Source organism: Ipomoea nil, unplaced genomic scaffold (genome assembly GCF_001879475.1).
Source record: "Ipomoea nil cultivar Tokyo-kokei standard unplaced genomic scaffold, Asagao_1.1 scaffold2805, whole genome shotgun sequence".
Lineage (NCBI taxonomy): Eukaryota > Viridiplantae > Streptophyta > Magnoliopsida > Solanales > Convolvulaceae > Ipomoea > Ipomoea nil.
This window is the reverse complement of record NW_017619233.1, coordinates 1,086,397-1,109,342: the sequence shown is the minus strand read 5'-3', so window position 1 is coordinate 1,109,342 and position 22,946 is coordinate 1,086,397. Positions and strand designations below refer to the sequence as shown.

The following is a 22,946-nucleotide window of genomic DNA, read 5'->3' as shown; positions in this document are numbered from 1 at the left end:
CATATGATCTGAATATAAATTATAGGCTATGCAACCAACATGATTATGAATGCAATATGAAGGGAAATGAGTGTAATTGTAAAAAAAAAAAAATAAAAAAATCTATCATTCAAGTGAGTCAAGAACCTCAGATCAGTGTGATTTCAATTTATATTATATTTATAGGCTAAGATGGTATCTAGCTGTTACAACTTACAAGGGAGCTAATAGGTTAAGGCTGCATGTCTAAAGACTGTTTTTCTCATAATTACTCATAATCAGGATGGCAACGAGAATATAATTTTATGGAGTTTTTTTTTTTTTTTCCAACTTTTGCCCTATACCTGTTGAATCATTTTCACATTTAATCTCCGAACCAACTACTAATGGTCCTCACGATTTTTAAAACCTTATCACATTAAATCTTTCGGCCTAATTTTCGATCACCAATAACTAAATTCGTGTCTCTATTTCATTAGACATAAGTGCATAATTGTAAAGTGATTTATCTTGATAGACAACATTGTCATTTTTTAACTAAAAAATATGGTTATTGGTGACTGAAAATTAGGACGGATGACCAAATGTTGCAAGGTTTTAAAAGTTGTGGAATCAAACGTGAAAGTTTTAATAGTTGAGACTAAATGTAGAAATGATGCAATAATTGTGGGACCAAAAATAAAAAGAAGATTGGTAATATTAATTTCACCATGCGACATGCTTATCCTTGGTGAAGATAAAGGTATGTGTCCGCATGGATAATTCAACTAGTCACAGAAATGAAATTAGTCACAAGAAATTTAAAGATCGAGTCTCATCAACGATAGTATGATATATCGTTGATAGTAACCTCTCAAAATTAAGGGCTTTTTGTGTAGAGTGAACAAAAGTAAGTTTAATCTTTGTTTAAAGTGTCAAGCTGGGGTGTGGGGTTGAAGACTGACAAAAAGGGGAGTGGATAGTTCATAGTTGAGTGTTTGGTGTTGGATTGATGGTGTGGAGTGTTTCATTTATTGAGAGCTTATCCGATCCTGAAACTGCACCGATCAACCGTCAACGCAATGGGCAAAGGAATGATGCCATCCCAAAACAATGACCGAACTGCACGAAGACTCCATGACAACACTCTATATTTTGATCTCTTTAATTTTTATTTTTATTTTGGATATATATAATATATATTTTCTACATCAAATTATATAAGAATGAAAGGAAAATTCGGCATGATTTACATCTTTCCAGATGCTCTGTCGGATTGGGGTGTGGGGGACCCTTAGGGTTGGAGTTCAATCTTTTGGAAAGAATGAAAGGAAAATTCGTTTACATTAAGTGAATTTTTAATTTTTTTAAAAGAAGAAAAATAAATAAAAATTAGATTTTTAAATAAGAAATCATATTAAATAGATACACATTATTTATTAATTAAAAATTATTATTAAATTAAAGAGGAAATCACACTTTTAGTTCCTCAATTAGTAGCAGATATGATATGTAGTCTTTGATTTTCAATTTTAAAAAATTCGATCCCTCAATCTTTTGAACTTTATACAATTTAGTTCTTTTATTATATTTCGCATTAACAACCGTTGAAGAGTAATACCATATGAAAAAAAAAAAAAATTATCAAACTCATAAAGGCCAAACTATAAGGACTTAGAGAAATTCACATCTAATCTTTGCAAAGATTAACTTCAAATGAATGTGGAGCACAAATCATCTCCGATCCAATTCCTGCTTATTAAGTCCATAATAACATCCACAATATATATATATGATTATGAGTCCCTAATTGCAACTCTTTTCAAATTCTTTATATTGCGAAGTATGAACGATTTTCTAGCTTAACCACGCGTTCCAACAAGCTAGCTAAATGAAGACTAAATTTTTTGAAGTTTTGTTGCAAACATTAACTAAAATTAGCATTTAAAATGACTATTTTGAGTGAGGTCCACTTTCAATTTGAATCAGATCAAAGTAGGTTCTGATTTTCCTAGTTGAGATGATGAACTTGATATATTATGCACTCAAAATGAATAATGAGTAAATTAAAAATTGATTCTCAAAGTGTAAGTTATGAAAAATTGATTCTCAAAGTGTGAGTAAGGAGTGCAAATCAAATCCCTAAAATAAGCTCGAAAAATAGAATATTTAAGACTTTTTAGTTTCTAAAAATTCTTATTTTTATTCGTACATCTATCCATTCAACTATACGTTATGTTGGGCAGAATGTTTTAGAACTTTTAACTCTTTAAAAATTTTGATTTTCTTTCAAACTCTCTCTAGTTCCTCTTATTAGGACGCTATGTATTTGAGTTTGATTATGATTCCCTATCTCAGTCTCTCTGAGACTTCCTTCTTATATATACCTGTAATCTGTACATTGTATTATTTCATTCAATACACAACTCTATTAGCTCTCATATAGTATCAGCTAAGCTAGGGTTTTCTTTCCAATGGCTGACGGATCTGTTAATTCCTCTGAACGGGCCATCTCTAATGCTCCTATCTCTTCCGCTACGTTGGTGGTTAATTCTTTATCCACCGCTCACCACTTCATCAACATTAAGTTGACCTACAAGAACTACCTGTTTTGGAGAGCCCAGGTTGTTCCCTTCCTTTCTTGATGGTCGCGATCTTCTTGGATTTGTTGATGGAACGAATTCATGTCCTCCAGCCACCCTAACCGGCAACGGCGATGATACGGCAACCACGCAGCTCAATCCGGCGCATCGTGTGTGGGTCCGGTAAGACAAGCCTTATTGTCCATGCTAATGTCGCCCTTCTCCGGTGAGGTCATGCCTCTCACCATCAGCCACCGCACTAGCCGAGCTGTCTGGACTGCTGTGGTTGGTGCACTCACGTCGTCTTCCCCGCTCCCGGGGTCTCAATGTACTCGGACAATTGCAGACACTTGATCAAGGAGACATGCCTGCGGCTGACTACATCGGCAATGCTAGGGTTTTGGTGGAGGAGCTTGCTCTCGCTGACCGACCTATGACACTCGAAGAACAAACCTTTACGTTATTCGGGGGTTACGGCCGGAGTTCAGGGGTCTCGTATCGTCTCTCAACATACGCGGCCAGCCTATTACTCTCCAAGAGCTTGCGGATCTCTTGGGCTCGGGGGAATTTATAACGTGCGGTGGTCCCGGAGGTAGTTGGCCGGCCGCTTTCACGGCGCAAAAGGGCAGCCAGAAGGGCGGTAGTTTCGGGCGCGGTAATGGTGGCCGTGGTTCCGGCCAAAACAGCGGTCAAAACAGCAGCCAACTGCGTAGTGGTGGCGGCGACCGTGGGCGTGGTGCCGGTCGCCGTGGTGGAGGACGCAACGGCAACTGGCAACCCAAGTGTCAACTTTGTCATGTGTTAGGTCATACTGCTTCCACATGCCATCTTTGGTGTGCCAAGGATCCTCAGGCTAATGTCATATATCAAGAAACTCTTTAAGATCCTCAAGGTTCCCACACTTGGCTTCCAGATATAGGTGTTACCAATCATGCCACTCCGGACATCGCTGCTCTCTCCTTCTCGGAGGACTGCAATGGTAATGACACATTACGTGTCGGTGATGGTATGCGATTACCTATTAGTCGTATTGGTCATGCTACCTTTGATTCCCCCTCTAGATCTTTTCAATTATCTAATATCCTTCATGTTCCTAGTTTGTCTACATCTCTATTGCCTGTTCAAAAAGTTGCATCAGATAATAAGGTGTTCTTTGAGTTTCACCCTTCATTTTTTATTGTGAAGGATATCAACACCAAGGAAATTCTTCTACGGGGTAATAGTTCTAGGGGGCTTTACAAGCTTCCCATTCCGAGTTCGTCACCAACTGCGTTTCTTTCGACTAGAGCCTCAGCATCTGTATGGCATGAACGTCTTGGTCATCCTCATCAACGAGTTCTTAGTCAAATTCTTTCGTCTTGTTCGGTTAGTCGGTCTAGTAGTAATATTCGTTGTTCTTTCCATCTATGTAATGCGTGTTAGTTAGGGAAATATGCACGGTTTCCCTCACCGCGTGTTGAGTCTTCTAGTTCATGTGTCCTTGATTTAATTTACACAAAAATTTGGGGACCTGCTCCCATTCTTTCTAGTAATGGATATCGTTATTTCGTTATCTTTATTGATGACTACTCTCGTTACAATTGGTACTTTCCTATGTCATAAAAGTCTGATCTTTATGCTATCTTTGATAAGTTTTGGGCTATGGTTGAACGTTCATTCAATCGCAAAATTAAATCCATTCAGTCTGATCTAGGAGCTGAATATAAAAAGTTACACACCACCTTGGCTCAGTTAGGCATTCTTCATAGACAATCATGTGCATATACTCTTGAACAGAATGGTCGTGTCAAAAGAAAGCATAGACACATTGTTGAAATTGGTCTAGCTCTCTTAAGTCGTGTCTCTATTCCTTATAAGTTTTGGGATTATGCTTTTGAGACTGCGGTTTATTTAATTAAAAAAATGCCATCCGCTGTGACAAATAAATCCAGTCCTCATCTTCTATTGCATAAATCCCCTCCATCCTATTATTTTCTTCTTGTCTTTAGTCGTCTGTGGTATCATTATTTGCGTCCCTACAATCGTCATAAGATGTCTTACAGATCCTCTCCATGTGTCTTCCTAGCTATCCTGAATCATTTAGGGGGTATAGGTGCATGGACCTTCAGACTAACAAAGTATACATATGCAGGCATGTTCGGATTGATGAGAATGTTTTTCCTTTTGGCAAGACAGTTTTGCAGGCACCACCAGTTCAAACGAATCAACTATGGGCTGAGTCTCTACTTGTTCCAGCTTCATCACCTATATCGGCTCAACCGGTCTCGCCTGAACCGGTCCCGACCAACAGCGAATCTAGCCAGCCAGAACCGGCCCAGGATGGGCCCTCGGCGGACACCAAACTTGCTACCGCTCCGCGACGCCATGGCCGGCCGAGAGGTCGGTCGTCGCGCCTCACGGTTCGGACTCACTCCATGGCCACTCGTAGTCACGCTGATGGTCCTCTCTTGGCTCTATCAGCCCAGGTTTGCCCCACTGAACCTACTTGTTATACACAGGTTGTTAAACATGATGAATGGCGCAAGGCTATTGATGATGAATTTAATGTTCTTCTTCCGAATGAAACCTGGTATATTGTCCCATTCCAGTCTACTATGAATATTATTGGGTCTAACTGGGTTTTTCGCACCAAAAGGAAAACTGATGGGACAATCGATCGATACGAAGCAAGATTGGTAGCAAAAGTCTTTAATTAGGTACCTAGTCAAGATTTTTTTGACACCTTCAGCCAGTGGTCAAACCGACTACTATCAGGTTACTTCTATCTTTGACTATATCCTCTGGTTGGGTTATCAAACAGCTTGATGTGCATAATTCTTTCTTGAATGGGTCTTTATCTGAGACTGTCTATATGAAGCAACCACCTGGATACATTGATAAACAATTTCTCAATCATGTTTGTCTGTTGAAACGTTCCCTATATGGATTAAAACAAGCCCCCAGAGCTTGGTTTAATCGCTTACATACCATCTTAATGGCAGCAGGTTTTAAAGCTTCAAAAACATATGTATCTTTGTTTTGCTACTCACAGGGTTCAGGTTTCATTTATGTTCTTGTTTAGGGACGGAGCCAGAAATTCGGTTGAGGGGGGAGGGGGGGGGGGGGGGGGCGAAGAAGTAGGGACGGATTCAGAAATTTTTTTCAGTAAAGGCGAAACATTAAACAAAAGAGAATTTAAAAAAATATAAACACATCTCATTGTTAATATAAAAGAATGTTTATATATATATATATATATATATATATATATATATATATATATATATATATATATATATATATATATATATATATATATATATATGCGCGCGCGTGCGTGCGTGTGTGTCTTGAAACTTAAAACCATAGGGAAAGAGTAAAAACAAAAAAAATTGTTAAAGCCAACTATAAAATTATTTTAATACCAAGATTTGAACCCTATCCTTTATCAGAAATTAACATGTGCTCAACCAACTCATCTAACTGCCCCCCCTTTGGCTCTGTCCCTGTTCTTGTTTATGTTGATGACATTCTTGTAATGGGCAATGATCAAGGTCTTATTAGTTCTCTTCTAACTGCTCTATCATCTGCATTCAATATTAGGGATCTTGGTGAACTTGGTTTCTTCCTAGGGATTGATCGAAACAATCAAGTTTAAGGATGGAATTTTTCTCTCTCAACAAAGATACATGAAAGATATCTTAAAACGTGTTGGCATGACAGACTGTAAACCTCTAGCCACTCCTATGTCTGCTTCTAAACCCACTATCTCCAATGCTGATTTATATGACGATGCCACACACTATAGAAGTCTGGCAGGTGCTTTACAATATCTTACAGTTACCCGCCCAGACCTGTCCTTTGTAGTAAACCAGTTGTGTCAACACATGCATGCGCCCACAGTCTCGCATTGGGAGCAATTGAAACGTGTTCTAAGGTATGTAAAGGGAACTATCACTTCTGGTTTTCGGCGATTAGTATCCAGATAATTACATGCTTTCACAGATTCTGACTGGCTTGACTGTCCTGAAGATCGTAAATCAACTAGTGGATATGCAGTTTTTCTTGGTTCTAATCTTATATCGTGGGTATGCAAGAAGCAACAGACTGTTGCTAGATCATCTACTGAAGCCGAGTATAAAGCTTTAGCAGATGTCTGTGCCGAGGTAATCTGAACTCTCTCGCTTCTACGAAAAATCAGCATAATCGATGTGCCCGCTCCCAAGCTTTGGTGTGATAATCTTGGAGCTACATATATGTGTGCAAACCCTATTTTTCATGCTAGAACCAAGCATATAGAAATTGACTACCATTTTGTTAGAGACAGAGTTGTGAATGGTGATATACAAGTTAACTTTATTTTAACCAAGAATCAGTTGGCAGATACCTTTACAAAGGCTCTACCCGGTCCTCGGTTCTCATTTCTTAGGAACAAGCTACAAGTCACCAGTTCACCTTGTGCTTAAGGGGAAGTATTAGGACTAGGTATTCGAATTTGATTATAATTCCCTATCCAGTCTCTCTGAGACTTCCTTCTTATATATACATGTAATCTGTACATTGTATTATTTCATTCAATACACAACTTATATTATTAGCTCCCATCCCTCTAAATTTCTACCAAATGTACATTTTTGTTCATGTTTGTCATAGGACTTATTTAAGTCCCTCCTCGACTTCACCCAACCTATTTAATTTGCACCCATACTTCAGTCTCTAATTAACTTTACCTAAATCAACACATGCTTCATAAAGTAGAAGTAATACATTTTCAATAATTTGGAACTAAATGTAATCAATTTTAAACTAATGACAAAACAAAAAGAATTAAAAAAAAAAAAAAAAAAAAAAACTACTTTGAAAATTCAAAATTAAAATTAACTCTTATAATTAACCTTACTTGGAAATAAAAATAATAATATAAAAAGAAAAATTTCTCCCAATAATTGAAGGGGCACACTTATGTGAGACTGTTTCACGGATCCTTATTCGTGAGACGGGTCAGGTCAAATCAACATGCAAATGTTGTACTTATATGTGCAAATGTCATACTTATATGCTCAAATGTAATACTAATCAGGAATAAAATTTTTGCTACTTATGAGGGAAAATGTAATACTTTTTGTGAAAAAATGTAATACTTTTGCATTTTGATGTAAAAGTACTATATTTTCCATCAGAAGTATTATATTTTCCATAATAAGTAATGTTGGCAAGCGCCCCTTACTTAAAAGGGAAAATATAATACTTTTGAGAAAAAATATAGTACTTTTAAATCGAAATGTAAAAATATTATATTTTTCCTTAAAAGTATTACATTTACCATTATAAGTAATAAAATTTTTATTCTTAATTCTTCCAAAAGGCTGAACCCCAACCCTAAGGGAATTTTTATTCTTAATTAGTATTACATTTGAACATATAAATATGACATTTGTGCGTATAAGTATTACATTTTTATTTTAACCCGACCTAGTTCGAGCTATCTCACACAAGTTTGTGTCATAATTGAAATGGAAAGTAACTTTCTTCTAATGAATAAGAATAATGCATTCTTTCATTTCTCTTTATTTTGTTTTTTTTTTTTTGGTGTAAACAACACTGTGATCCAGATCTTTTTCCGTCCGTTTAACGATTCAGGTCCACCTGTTCATTTTGAGAAGCAAAAAGCTAGTCTAAAAGAAATCGTCACTTGTGAGAATCAAACCTAAGTAATCCCGAAATTTTCCCTACAAAGAGAGCTCATCTCTCTTTATTTTAGATTAGAAGTAGTGGATATGATCTATCAATTGCAATGCATCTGGATAAAAGCATGTGCTGGGTGGCGTGGGTCCCTTCAGCGTCGAGTGGCGTGAAATTCACCATCTGATCTAAAATTGTGTATTTTTCAAAATTGTGAGTATTTAGAATATAAATTGTGTTTCTATGTTTGAAAATTGTAAATACAATACTTGGTCATTACAAATTCGATTGTTATATAGTGGATCATGGTTCATAGTGTTTGTGGACCATAGTTGTCAAATGAAACTGTAGTATAATTAAAATGATATTTAGTGTTTGTTAAAATGAAATTAGTATGTGTGAAAAATGAAACTAAAAAACAGAACTCATTAAATAATGTATTGTCAAATGAAATTGTAGTATAATTAAAATGATACTTTGATGTTGTTAAAAATAAAACTAGTGTGTGTGGAAAATGAAACTAAAATTCAAAACTATACAATAACAGATATTGTCAAATGAACGTGGAGTGTAATTAAAATAATACTTTATTAACATTATTATAATTAAACTAGTGGTGTGAAAAATGAAGCAACAAAATAGAGCTCATACAATAATGTATATTGTCAAATGAAACTGTAGTGGAATTAAAATGATACTTTGGTATTGTTATAATGAAACTAGTGAGTGTAAAAAATGAAATTGAGAAAATAGAGAAATATTGTCAAATGAAACTAAAGTGTAATTAGAATGATACTTTATGGACCACATTACTACATGGTTTATAGTCCATAGTAAAATTTGCCTTACAAATTATAAATTTTAAAAAATAAATAGGGAACATTTAGTATGTAAATTGTCTATCTTTAAATTCAGATCTAAAGATGAAACCCCTCCACGGAATAATTTGCCGCTAAGCAAAGGGTGATGTAATCAATGGGAGCTTTTAATTACGTATTTCAGAAGCACCAAAAAAAAAAAAAAAATATCAATTGCAATGCATGACAATTATTCCAATGAATAGCCCTCCAGCTACATTAACAACAACACTCTTTTCGATGGTCATGATTTCTCCCATAATTGGATTAGTGGATCAAATAATTCCACATCGTCAAGGTTGAGAGTTTCAAGAATTCTATCAATATTTTCATTCATAAGTCCATCCTTTTTTGTAATTGGAAAAATATATAGTACATAAATAAATCGTTGGAATAATAATTGACCCAATTTATTTTGAAAAACATAAAAATAAATTCAAAAAATTTAAAAATAATTAATAACTTTAGAATCAATGTGGTATACTATATATAAATTTAGTATTTCTTTATCTCACGCACAAGACCTTAATTGTCACTTCCAACTAATATTGACTTATCAAAATAGAAAATAAAAAGACATTTTTATAAACTCACACTTTTTTTCATTCTATTATCAATCTATTAACAGTTTTAAAAGTTAAAAACTAAATCTCTTTAAAAAAAAGTTAAGAACTAAATATAATTAATTTTAAAATTGAAGACTAATTATATATTGAAAAAAAAAAAAAAAAACTCGAAGGGACAAAATCTCACACCCCTGACCTGATTTTATAATAAGGAAAATTTCTAAATTGTTTTTATATTTAATTTTGTTGGTTGTTAATTTGTCCGTCATACCAAATGTCCTTTCTAGGCATAAAATTGGGAAATTAAAAGCTTGGAAATATAGGTAAATGTCGAGGTCTGCAGTTATGGGGCAATGCATTTAAAATCTCACCCATCATTTCTTAGGGGTATACTCAAATCAAACTTTGATAAGTTTTCAAAGAGTTTTAATGTGGTGAATTTTAAATGATTTACATTGAATTTTTCTATACTTTCACGGACCACATGAATTTTGTACGAGTTTATAAAAAATGATAAAACAAATATTTATAAACTTTTTTAAAAAAAATTCGTATTAAAAATTTTACAAGCCATTAAAATTTTAGATTGAATACACCCTTACAAACATTTCATAATTTTTATTAATACATTACGAAGTATTTATAATTTGTTACAAAGATTTTTATAATATATAATATACTTTTATATATGTATGTATGTGTAACACTTAGAATTGTTAAAACTATATATACATACACAATGAAGCATGTATATATCAAATATTAAGAAAATTCTTCAGTAACAACAAAACTCTATATCTATAGATATAAACGTTGAAATAGAAGAACACCTAGAACAACACAACATCGTCATACATATCTAGAGAGCGAGGCTTTTAACTTGGTTCCAAAAAGAATTTTAAATACATAAATGAATAAATTTTATACCTTCCCAATCACTCCAAAAAAATAATCCTATCCCAAGCTAGATTTTCTTTCCTTAATATCATGAAATTAGATTTCTAGTTGACGCAAACGTTCTTTAAGTCAAAGATTGCACCAAACATACGTGAAAATTATTTTTTCCACCTCTTAAATTCCAAGAAAATTTGATCTTGGCTATTAATCGCCCTCTAAATTCAAATTGTTAGGTTAGTGCAAGTGATCAAATTAGCATGTATACTTTTTTTTTTTTTCAATAACTAGCATGTATACCTATTCTAACTAAAAATATGAACTCCAATAACATTAGCACGGAAAATCAACTATTTGCTATGATTTTTTTTATTATATATATATGAAAATAAAAAGATAAATATCAAAAGTATATGAGTATTTATGACAGTTTTGAAACATACTGTAAAATTCGACAAGAATAGATGAAAAGTTTGTCTGCTTTATATAGAGAAAAAAAAGTCTATAGAGAAAGTTGAAAAGTTTAGGGTTGGAGGGTTGGATTTCAACTATTTATATTTGTGAAGAAAAAGTATACGGAAATCCTATTCTGATGGAGCCAAGTTCATAAGTTTTTGAATACAAGTAGACTTTATAAACGTTTGAATTGAAGGCTAGTATACTTTTAAAAACTCTTTAAAAGTATGAATTGAATACCGGTAGACTTTTAAAAAACTCTTTAAAACTCTATATCGAATACCACCAAACTTTTAAAGTCGTTAAAAGTTTATAAAAGTCTTGATTGAATACACCCCCTTAGAATGGAAAATAATAATGTTAGTAATGGCAAAATTCTTATCCATTTTATAATTACTAGTGTTTTAACCATACGATGTACGAACTTAAAAAAATTATATTATCATGAATTTAAATAAAAAATTAAAAAACAAAAAGATGTTAAAATGCACAATATAAATATATAATGATATACATATATTTGGTTAGGTATTTATTTTCATATCATATAAAATTAAACTTATAACTTTGTAGGGTTAATATAGTCTCTAATCACTCGAAACTAATAAATTAAAAGGACATACTATTTAATATATATATATATATATATATATATATATATATATATATATATATATATATATATGTCTGTTAGAGATAGTATGAATATATGTGGTTGTATTTTGTTTGACTAACTAGTAGCATATTGTATACGATATTTAGGTTACTTGTATTATGTATTATTGGTAATTACAAACACTCATTCATCTGGTATCAGTTAGCGATAGGTCTCCCTCCTCTCTCTCCCTATCCACGATGACCCCAAACTCCCTTGAACGCACAATCAGTGCCGCCACCTTACCGTCTCTGGCCAACTCCCCAAACCACCTCTCCTCCGTGAACCATTTCGTGTCGATCAAACTAACGACACGAAACTAGCTTTTCTGGCGCACCCAACTCATCCAATTCCTTAGTGGCCAAGGACTCTTGGGCTATGTTGATGGCGGAATGCCGTGCCCCCTGGCAGTGCTCGACTCCACCACCACCAACGGTGATGGCGCATCGGATGAAGCAACGTCCACTACTACGAATCCGGCCTTCGTTGTTTGGGTCCAACAGGGCTAATCCATTCTGTCGTTGCTTATCTCGTCACTATCCGAGGTGGTCATGTACCTCGTTGTCGGTCGCACCACCGCCAGGATGTTTGGCTTTCCATCGAGACGGCGTTAGGCTCCTCCACCCGTGCTCGCTACCTCAATCTGCCCGGGATGTGGAGAATACAATTCTGCTAAAGATCATGATCTACCAGCTCCCTCTTTCGAAATAGAATACAAAAAATTGTACTCTAAATGGGAGATCCTTGTCAAAGTTAATCGATCATTGTCTAGTCAGGTTGGTATTTTAGAAAATGTCAGGAAAGTGTATCAAAACCAAATTGCTAACAGGAACATTCTCATCAAAGACAGCCTCAAACGTGAAGAAAAACTCAAACAAGAGTTGGACATACTCAAAACAAGAATCAGAATGATAGACAATACCTCCGCGCTCGACCAAATTCTGGATTATGGAAGGAAGACTGCTACAAAGTTTGGGTTGGGTTTAACTGGCGAAAAAGACAAATCAGTGATAGTGTTTGTCAAAGCTTCTGGCCTTGACTCAGTCACTAGACCTGATCTAGATATTCCGAAGCCTAGTATAGAGCGACAAATTCCAGGCAATATTAGACGTGGCAAACCAAAATATAAGTACTATAATCATGTTTGCCGCTATTGTAGAGTACGTGGACACACAAGACCAGAGTGCTTTTACTTCTACAAAGATCAAAGGATTGAGAAATTTGCACAGATCCACATCACGCCCTTCATGAAGCAAGTCTGGGTTAAGAAAAGTGACTATGTGTGCCATGTTTCGTTTCATTCCACAAGTACAAGTAGGGAAGAAATGTGGTATTTTGACAGTGGCTGCTCACGCCACATGACTGGCAATGCGAAGTTCCTGAACAACGTAAAGGAAATTAAATGCGAAGTGACCTTCTACGATGGTGTCAAAGGTAGAATCACTGGAGTTGGTACTCTAAGTATTCTTGGTCTACCAAAGCTAAAGCGAGTGCTTCTTGTAAATGGTCTTCTCATAAGTATAAGCTAGCTTTGTGACCAAGACTGGAACGTGACATTCACAAAGAACAGATGCAACGTCATAGACAAGCAAAGTCAATGCGTTATGGAAGATAAGCGATCGTCAGACAATTGTTACATACTAACTAGTGATACTCTCTGTTGCAGGATCAGCATAAACGAATATGAATTGTGGCATAAAAAATTGAGACATTTAAACTATAGATCTCTTGACAAATTGGTGAAGATTGATGGTGTTCGAGGTATTCCTAAGTTGAAAGTTAAATCAGCTGGAGTATGCAGTGCATGTCAGGCCGGAAAACAAACTCGAACTTCTCACATGGCTCAAAAGATTATCAGTACCAAACACTGTTTGGAGCTGATCCACATGGATCTCAATGGACTCACGCAAATGGAAATCATCAGCGGTAAAAGGTACATTCTAGTATGTGTCGATGATTTTTCACGATTCTCTTGGGTTACTTTTCTTAAGGAAAAATCAGAAACTTTTGGAGCATTTAAAGCTAAGTCTCAAGATGCAAAAGGAGAAAAATGAACCCATAATTCAAATTAGAAGCGATCATAGATGGGAGTTCGACAATCAACTATTTGACGAATTCTGCAACAACGTTGGTATCACGTACACATGAATATTCAGCACCCAAAACACCTCAACAAAACGGAGTGGTAGAACAAAAGAATCATACCATTCAAGAAATTGGAAGAGTATTTCCGAATGCAAAAGCCCTACCTCAAAAGTTTTGGGCTGAAGCGGTCAAACCGCGTGCCACATTATCAATAGAGTATATTTTCGGCCTGACACAAGTCAAACTCCGTATGAGATATGGAAAGGTAAGAAACCCATTATCAAATGTTTTCATATTTTTTTTTCACGTTGCTTTATTTTAAAGGATAGGAATCCGACAGCCAAGTTTGAGATAAAAAGTGACAAAGGAATCTTCCTTGGGTACTCCTTAAATAGTCATCTTATCGCGTCTACAACAAGGTTACAAAATCTGTTATGGAGTCCAACAATATTGCCGTGGATGATCAACCAGATGATATAATCGAAGTTCCTAGCTCTAGACCTATGCCAGATCATGTAATAAATAATCCAGAAAATCCTGTCACTAGTCCAGTCGCACCTGGCCCAGATCCAATACAGTCTCAGCCTAACACTGATCCAAAATCCGAGTCGGACCCTGAATCTAAAGAAATTGATGTGCCTGCCCGAATTCAAAAGAACCATCCATTGTTCTCACACACTTCTCGCATTCACATCACCATCAGTCGCCCTCTCTCATCTCTATCGCCTAATTTCTCAAAATCAGAGTCTCCATACCCAACCTTCCTTCAAGCTAAAAATCAATGGCCTCCAACACTTCCTTCATCAATCCTTTCCTCATCTATCTCTCTGATGATGAACGCACAGAACTCTGCCGGCAAATCATCAAAGAGACTACACCTCTCTTGCTCGCGATTGAAGAAAGGGTCCTCGCTACCCTAGTCCTAAATCAAAACCTCATGGGAGATCTTACACTGAATGAATCCAAGAAAATCCTAACCACAGCTGCTCATGTCACTGTCGAACCATGGCATGTTGACGAAGACGATGACCTTGTTAACGAACCCCAACTCATGGTTGATCTTGATGCGAGAAAAACAGCTTCTGGAGCTCTGGTAACATTCTCTCCTCTCTAGAAGGCAATCGCTCACTGCCTATACTAGGAATCCGGTTTTTTCTGTTAATCTGCCTAATGAAGTGTTGCATCCTTTATCTGCTAATAAATCATCATCTCTGCATTTTGCTAATCCTGTTTCCTTAGCTCCTTTATCTACTATAGTGTACATTGGTCCCTTGCTGGGAAAATCAAATGCAAAATTTGCTGCACAACCTGTGTCTCAGTCAGAATCTCCTCCAGTAATCCCTAACTCTGTTCCAGAATCTACTCATGTGCCTACAGGTTTTCAATTAGAGATATTATGTCCAGCTTAAATGAACCCCTCACCTCTGTCCAAGCAGAAGTCCTTTTTGACTTGATTGCTAATATGCCCAATCCTCCTTTAACCAGTCAATCAGTTCCTATTGTCTCTGTTCCTTTTGTTAAATCACCCCGAAAGGGTAAAGAAAAAATTGTGTCTAATGAACCTGCCTCTGTCCCAGTCAAACGCAAATTTGATGATTCAGATGATGTAGTGTTTATCTCTGAAACCAAACAGCGTAAGAGATCAGCTCCCACTACCTCTGTTCGTTTAACTCTCTCCAGAACTGGAGCTTCCACCCAAAGTGTTCCACCCAGAAAATTACCCTACCCCTAATCCAGTCTTAAAGTTTCCTAACCCTACTCTAGTGGCTAAATCTACCCCTACTCCAGGATCAAAATCCTCTGTTATTTTACTAATACAGTAATACCCGTGGAACCAAAATTGGTATTTGCTCGTTCTTGATTTAATAATTGAGCAATAGGGCTAAGCAACATTCAATTCTCTCTTTATTACTCCCTCCGTCCCGAATTAGTTGTCGCATTTACTTTTTGCATGCTTTTTAAGGAATTAAAGTAAATGCTATGTGTTTCCAATTATGCACCTCACTTTTGAAAATAAAAGTAATAAAAAAAAAAAAAAGCAAAAGTCATAAGGGTAATTTGGAAAAAGTAGAATAATGGTGATGTTCAATTTTGGAAAGAGGACAACATTTGGGACAAACTAAAAAAAAAAAAGTAAGACAGGTAAAATGAGACAGAGGGAGTATTTTGCTTGAACTTATAACATTACAAGTCTCCCTTAAAAAAGAAAAAAAAAAAAAAAAAAAAAAAAAAGTCTACAATACAACGGTTTAACGAAATATACTCAATTACATGTTGAAATGAAATGATCATACATAGAATTACAGGAGATTTCCATATCAACCAACGCATTCAACATCGATCACCAGGATTCATCATAGCAAGCTCGAATTGGTAAGGCTTCCCCAATAAAGTGAAAATAATGGCGATCATATCTCGTAGTGCTTTACTAATAATAACAAAAACAACAATTAATAATAATAATAATAATAATAATAATAATAATAATAATAATTTCTTCCAAAATAACCCTCATTTCTTTATGGATTTAGCAATATGGTAACACCTACTAAGGATGCCAATGTGCCAGAAAGAACTACATCTATTTCCTGATCCACCTTATACTTTCTCTACCCACCTCCACTTTCAACCTTTAACAGGTGGCCTTTTGCAAAACCCACACCTACCCATCAGGTATGGATACTCACTACTTATTATCTTATTACAAAATTTAAAATAACATAAATGACGCACACATAATAAAATATTAAAATTCACTAGTTACATTAAAACATATTATAATAGAATATTCAAATATAATAATTAAATTGTTATTTTTTTTAAATAAACTTATTAGTTTTGAATTAGAAATAGTAAAAATTAACAAAAGTTTTTTGAATTAACTAAATAAATATTAGTATTTATTGTACTATATATTTACACATGATGGGTTGGGTGTACTGTGGTTCTATGTGTGTTTTATATATAAAATTTACATCTATTCTAATCAACTGTGAGTTTAATTTTTAAGACCCGCTCTCAGCTCATCATCCACTATCATTCAAAAAAAACTCGATCCATGTCAGGTAGATATCCATAGGGTGGATTGACATTGCCATCACTAGGCAGCACAAAAATCTTTCAATATTTACACTACTATTAGTGAGTTACGCACACATACATACTTGATGCATTGCTTTATCACCGTATCGTACCTTATATTTTAGACCGGGTGAACTTCTGGTGCACGGGCCATGTAGTGTTGTTGTTGTTGTATGACAAGAACTGACGACACAACACCTTCGCCGGAGGAGGCCAGCAGGTCTCCCATTGGCCCTAGTTCTGGGTGTTCCGCTGGTCTCTCTGCCAACTCCGCCACCATTTTGGAAGGGCACCGCCCTATGCCGACGACAAGGAGGTCGTAATCTCCGCTTCTCCCCATTGTCAACACTGCATTAATGATGTTGCTTGTCTCCTTCACTTGGTACTCCACCACTCCTTCCCACCTTCTTAAAAACCCTTCCATTGCTCTCTCATCCACCCCCTGCACGTTCAATTAAGTTAATTACGACTCACATGCTCAGTCGGACCAAAGTGTGGAAGCCCTTGGAGTTGGAATTCAATTTTTCTAGAGAAGAATTAAGTTAGTTCCAACCCCATAGTTCTACACTAATTGTTAGTTTCACTTGTACTACTACATATTAATGCCCATAATTAATATGATCAATAATTATCCACGTACTGAATGCACAATAACTATTCCAGCTCCGTGAAGTAATTTTTGAACATTCATGTAGTAGTTTCAGTGCATTCTTATAGTAATCAAGGATATAGAATAGTTATTGTGCATTCGTAAAATACTTACAATGTATTATTTAAGAAGACTGCATGTTTTTACGTTAAGAGGTGTCTAGTTAAGAGGTGTCTAGCTTAGTGATAATAAACATTTGATTTAAAAAGTGATATAAGAAGTAGGTAATTGTGCACCAAATAGATATAGCTTTGGCGATATATATGTGTGTGTAATACTACTTTACCTTTTCCTTTTCAGGGTCAGCAGTCTTGCACTTATTAAGGTCACTCTTCTCCACCTCTTGTTTTTCAACAAATTGTATGACCTTGACTCTGACCGCCGGGTGCTCCGCCATTCTGCCACCCAACACCAACGCCTCCCTGTCGTCGGCGCCGCCAATGAAAATAACGCAAATCCTCTGTGCCACGGCGGCGTCTCTTTCAACACCATCTGATTTTTCAGGAGTTTTCAGGAACGCCGCCTCCCCGAATCCTCGATCCACGAGCAGCGCCACTGAGCAGGGCGCCTCTTTCAACACCATCTGATTCACTCCCCTCCACCCATGCCCCATATTCTCCACCACCTCACCATCACCATCACCACCGTGGCTCCCAACCCAGCGCTTGTGGAACTGTAAGATGATCATGAACGCCCTCTTCTCTTCCGCCATCCGGCATATATCGGCGTGCATTGTCGGCAGAGGCGATACGGCGGTGGCCGGCCTAACGCTGACTCCGCCCGCTCGGAACGCCACCGCAACGAGGTCGTGTAATCTCCGCCGGCTTCCAGGCAGGAGGCGGCTGATTAACGGAAACCCGTTTTTCTGGAACCGCTGGAGCATGACGATGGACGAAGAGCGGTCGGTGAGCTCCAGGAGGTGCATTACGTAGAGCTTGAAGCGGGACGACTTGGTGGGCCGGATCAAGTCGACGAGGTTGATGAGCGAGGAGACGTTGCCGGAACCGTGGAGGCACGCCACCACCCTCAGCTCATCATCTTTGGAGGACGACGGCGGCGACTGTAGCTGCCGGTGGCTATAGTCGGTGACCCCACGGGCAGGCTGGTAAATTGCCATCACTGTTGGGGTGGTTATGAAAGTGGTGAACAGTGCCATCAGAACTAGTATAGCGAACACCTCGTCATTAAGCACCTGGAAAAGAAAACCCAATATTTAATGAGAAATGTTAATCTAAAAATTTAAATCAATTTAAAATAAATAAACTGTTAGATATAAATTATAATAGATGACCATGTTTAGTAATATAAACATTTAGTCAATTCAAAAAGCTGCTCAACCTCACATGTGGCTGGTGATATTCAATCCCGGATCATTCTTCCAAACTTTTTATCCCTAGTTGAATATAAATTTTATTGATAATTCTACATTCGTACTCAAAGCTGAAGTATAAAAGAAAAAAAATGAGGGTAGAAGGCAAATTACCTTTTTCTCCTTGCCAATGTTGAGGACAATGAGCTCCACCAAGCCCTTAGTATTCATCAATAACCCAAGCGTTAACGACTCTCTCGCCGGAGCCTTACACAACATCGCCACCACAAAAGTTCCGATGATTTTCCCGCTGCACGCCGCCGTGATCACCAGCACCAAAAGTCCCCACGCCTCCGCGCCGCATATCTTAGCCACGTCGGTTTTCAAACCGCTCGACGCAAAGTACAATGGAAGCAATAGCCCCGACACGAAGTCTTCAATCCTCAGGATTAACCTCTCGGAAAAAACACTGCCCTTCGGAATAGTTAATCCGAATACGAACGCTCCGAATATGGAATGTATTCCGATGAGATCAGTGATAAATCCGGCGACCATTACTCCGGCGAGTGTCAAGCAAACATACGCCTCCTCCACCGCTTCGTGCTCCGGCGAGCACCTCCGCGCCACCCACTTCATTGCTGGCCTGAAAACGTACGAAAAACAAATTGCTTTATTCAAATTGCACTAGGATCAACTATACCATCCCAACAATCCCCTCCCAAACCTGACTCTGATACCAATTGTTGCATTAAGCGCTCACTACCTGTCAAAAGTTATAGCTACAATTAAAACACAACTTTATTTCCTTATATTTGTGTGAGGGTTATGTTGGGCAAAGGTCAGGGTTAAGTTCAGCAATTCGTGACTAAAAGATTGTTGGACGGACCTAGGCCAAGTCCAACACCTGTATCTTAAAATATGCCAATGAAATAAAGTTGTCCATTGACGATTAGATATAATTTTTAAGGTAGTGGTACGTTTGATCCTAACAAATTGACATCATCACTGCTGGTGACCACTTGAAAGTGATCTTAAATCAAGTGGAAACCTTGTTCCGACCACTTAGTATCTCGAAAAATCTTTGTTGTTATTTCCGACCACTTTTTACTTTCAACTTGATTTAAGCACTTTCAAGTTGGTCGAAAATTCCATAATTTTCAGTGTCACGACTTAATGAAATGATGATGGACTCGACTCTACAAGCTATAGTGGAACCCAATTTTTACCTAAATGAAAATTTAGTGATAAATAAACAGATTTTGGTTTTGTACCTAATGACAAGCATCATGAAGATAACAAATGCAACGCCGGAGAGTAAGACGTAGACGGGAATGACAGGACTTTTATGGGCGGCGGCGCCTCCTCCGTTTCCAGCCAAGGCCACGGCGAGGGCAAGCATGACCCAGGCGGCAACGTCGTTGAAGGCGGCGGCGGCCATGGCGGTCTGGCCGATGTCGGTGGTGAGCAGTTTAAGCTCCGCCAGAATGCGAGCCAGCACGGGGAAGGCGGTGATGGAGAGAGCAACTCCCATGAAGACCGAGTATGGAGCGAAGCCGACTTCATCGGCGCCTTGGACAACTCGCCGGAAAAGGAAAGTTATTCCAATGCCGAAGACGAAAGGGAGGGATATTCCGGCCGCCGCTATGCAAAACGCACTTTTCCCATTTCTTCGAAGGGAAGACAAGTCGAGCTCAAGGCCGACCAAGAAAAGATAGAAGAGTAGCCCAATGCTTGACACTGATTCAAGAATTGGTGCACTCCATTCAGGAAATATAGTTTGCATGTATTCTTGATTTCTTCCAAAAGCAGATGGCCCTAGGATAACCCCACCCTGCGTACCGTTAAACAAATAATTAAATAACAATTTATACAGTCTACATAGCATGGATTGAAACGACGAGATACAAAATTCGTACTCCTAAAGTATAAAATTTCATAACCAAAAAAAAAAAAAAAAAAATCACAAGACACAGACACATGTTATATATTTACTTATTTTTCAAATCTGATTTAAGTACATAATTTGTGTTCATAGATATAGAATTTCATAAATATAGAATTTCATAACACAAGACACAGAAAGTCATAATATAAGACACAATTACTAATTTGTTCTAGGTAAAGAATTCATATTTTTAAGGTACAGAATTTCATAACACAAGATACAAAAACTCACATCATAAGACAAGACAGACACATGCACCAGGGTTTACAATGCAAACCTTGGTCCATGGTATAAGGATTGCTACCAATATATGCAAAATTGTGACACTTTGTTTTTTTCACGGGCAAGGCGCGCGCACGCGCACGTGCGCACACACATGTGCTTAGGAGTAATTTGTGATGCACTAAGTGCTGGTTTGTGATGTGCATGGAAATGCTTAATGGTGTATTTGGACTCGAAACACCATCAAACATATCTAAATGCACCCACCATTACAGAAAATTATAAAAATGCCACTGCATTTTTTCAGTTTCCATTGATTTTCAACTGTTGGATCTTAGATCATTCGATAGGACAGATCTGTCTCAACCGTCACCAATCGTTATTGTATGGACCATGGTCCACACAAGTTCGGTGTACCATATTTTGTATACTGTAAAATAATGTATAATCAATATAAAAATAACGTACATTCAGTACAAAAATAATGTACATTATTTTTGTTCTGAGTGTACATTATATTGTATAATGTACATTCAGTACAAAAATGATGTACATTTAGTATATTAAAAATGTACTTTTTGTTATGGTCCACACAATAATTTGTCAACCGTCAAACTAGAACCCGACCCTATATATATATTCCAAAAAAGAAAAAAAAAATCAACTTCAAATTGGAAAAAAGAAAAATTGACGTACTAGAATTTCAGCGATGACTTTGGGTTGTCGAAGGGGTTTGAGTAGGAAGGCGAAGAAGCGGCTAACAACGATGACTAGGGTGGTTTGTACAATCAACAATGGCAATGCAAAATTAAGGGGATTTTGGCCCTGCCATGCTCCATCCGATGATGTTTTTATTGCTGTCATGTTGTTCATCATCGCCATTTTTTTTTTTAATAATAATATAAAATGAACTTGCTAGTCTCTACACCAAAAAAGGGTGAGGCATAAAACGAAGTTTATGAAAGTTATGTTATACCCAAAAATCATGTAGAGATGGTTTATATATATAGAGGCAGGTGCCAGGTTAGAGGGAAGTCTAATCACCGGTGAGAGTGGAAGTTCACGTCATATCAAATCAAAATTGACAAAATTTCATGTTTATGGAACAAGTGTTGATGGATCATGTGACTGACGAATATCCTATAAATTACACATATACTTATATACATAATATACATATACTGCGCAGGCGTCACCACGTCCACCACACAATTTCAATTAAGAATAAAAAAAAAACAATAAAGTTTGCGGTAGAAATGAGGAGATGAAAATTTTACAGTAATATATAACAATTATTAGTTCTTCATTTTCCAACATATGTTAATTACATTCGTCATTATTTGTTCAACTGCTTGTCGTAACGATTAGGTAATCAATAATCACCCTAGTTCGGTTCGAATCAAACACCGAAACTGAAATTGATCCGATTCAAATTCCAGAATCTCTAGAACCAGAACTGTCAGTTCCGGTTCAATTAAAGCATGTGTTCCATTTCAAAAGGATCATAGTCTCTTTTTTCTACTGGGTGACGGCTCTGATACCAAATTGAAATATAAGTTTTATCTCAATTAAAAATCTAAGCTGATGGTTAGATTGCACATTAATGATTATATGCTCAATAGGTTCCAAACCTTTAAAAAAAAAAAAAACTGCATGCTCAAATAATGCACTCTAAATTGCTCAGTTATTCATACGCCATTTCTATGATTTTGTTTTGTCCAAAATTTGAATATTTTGATCAAATTCTTGATCTGGAGTCCACATATTGAAATTGCATAAAGCAAAGTACGTAGACAAAAGCCATGGAGTTTGCTTCTCATTAAGTCAGCGAATACATGAAAATAAGACCGAAAAAAAAAGTATAAAAACTACATAGACTTTGAATATTATTGAAATTTCGATAGTTTTTTATTTTTTGGTTTTTTTTTTTTTTGCAATATTATTATTATTGTTGTTGTTGTTGTTGTTGGTGGTGGTGGTGGTGGTGGTGGTGTTGTTGTTGTTGTTGGTTGTTATTGTTTTTTGG

At 36.7% G+C, this 22,946-nt stretch overlaps 1 protein-coding gene across 3 annotated transcripts; it reads right to left on the bottom strand.

Moving 5' to 3' along the window:
• Nucleotides 1-15,950: 15,950 nt before the first annotated feature.
• On the bottom strand, nucleotides 15,951-21,879 carry LOC109157979 (cation/H(+) antiporter 20). 3 transcript variants are annotated; one of them, XM_019305787.1, is made up of 6 exons: nucleotides 21,617-21,879; nucleotides 20,025-20,584; nucleotides 18,928-19,396; nucleotides 17,731-18,636; nucleotides 16,909-17,237; nucleotides 15,951-16,142 (listed from the first exon to the last, which is right to left on the bottom strand). In XM_019305787.1, exons 1-5 carry the CDS (start codon nucleotides 21,800-21,802, stop codon nucleotides 16,917-16,919), a joined length of 2,442 nt encoding a protein of 813 aa, XP_019161332.1. In that variant the 5' UTR covers nucleotides 21,803-21,879; the 3' UTR covers nucleotides 15,951-16,142; nucleotides 16,909-16,916. The 3 variants fall into 3 exon arrangements, with proteins under 3 accessions (XP_019161332.1, XP_019161334.1, XP_019161333.1); XM_019305789.1 differs by having other exon boundaries at nucleotides 15,951-16,137; XM_019305788.1 differs by having other exon boundaries at nucleotides 15,951-16,059.
• Between the last annotated feature and the right edge of the window lie 1,067 nt (nucleotides 21,880-22,946).

Coding starts and splice junctions, on each gene's coding strand:
- LOC109157979 (XM_019305787.1), bottom strand. CDS start 21,802: ATGGCGATGATGAACAACATGACAGCAATAAAAACATCATCGGATGGA. Junction 19,397..20,024: donor TTCATGATGCTTGTCATTAG/GTACAAAACCAA, acceptor GTACGTTTTCAG/GCCAGCAATGAAGTGGGTGG. Junction 17,238..17,730: donor CTGACCCTGAAAAGGAAAAG/GTAAAGTAGTAT, acceptor TTGAACGTGCAG/GGGGTGGATGAGAGAGCAAT.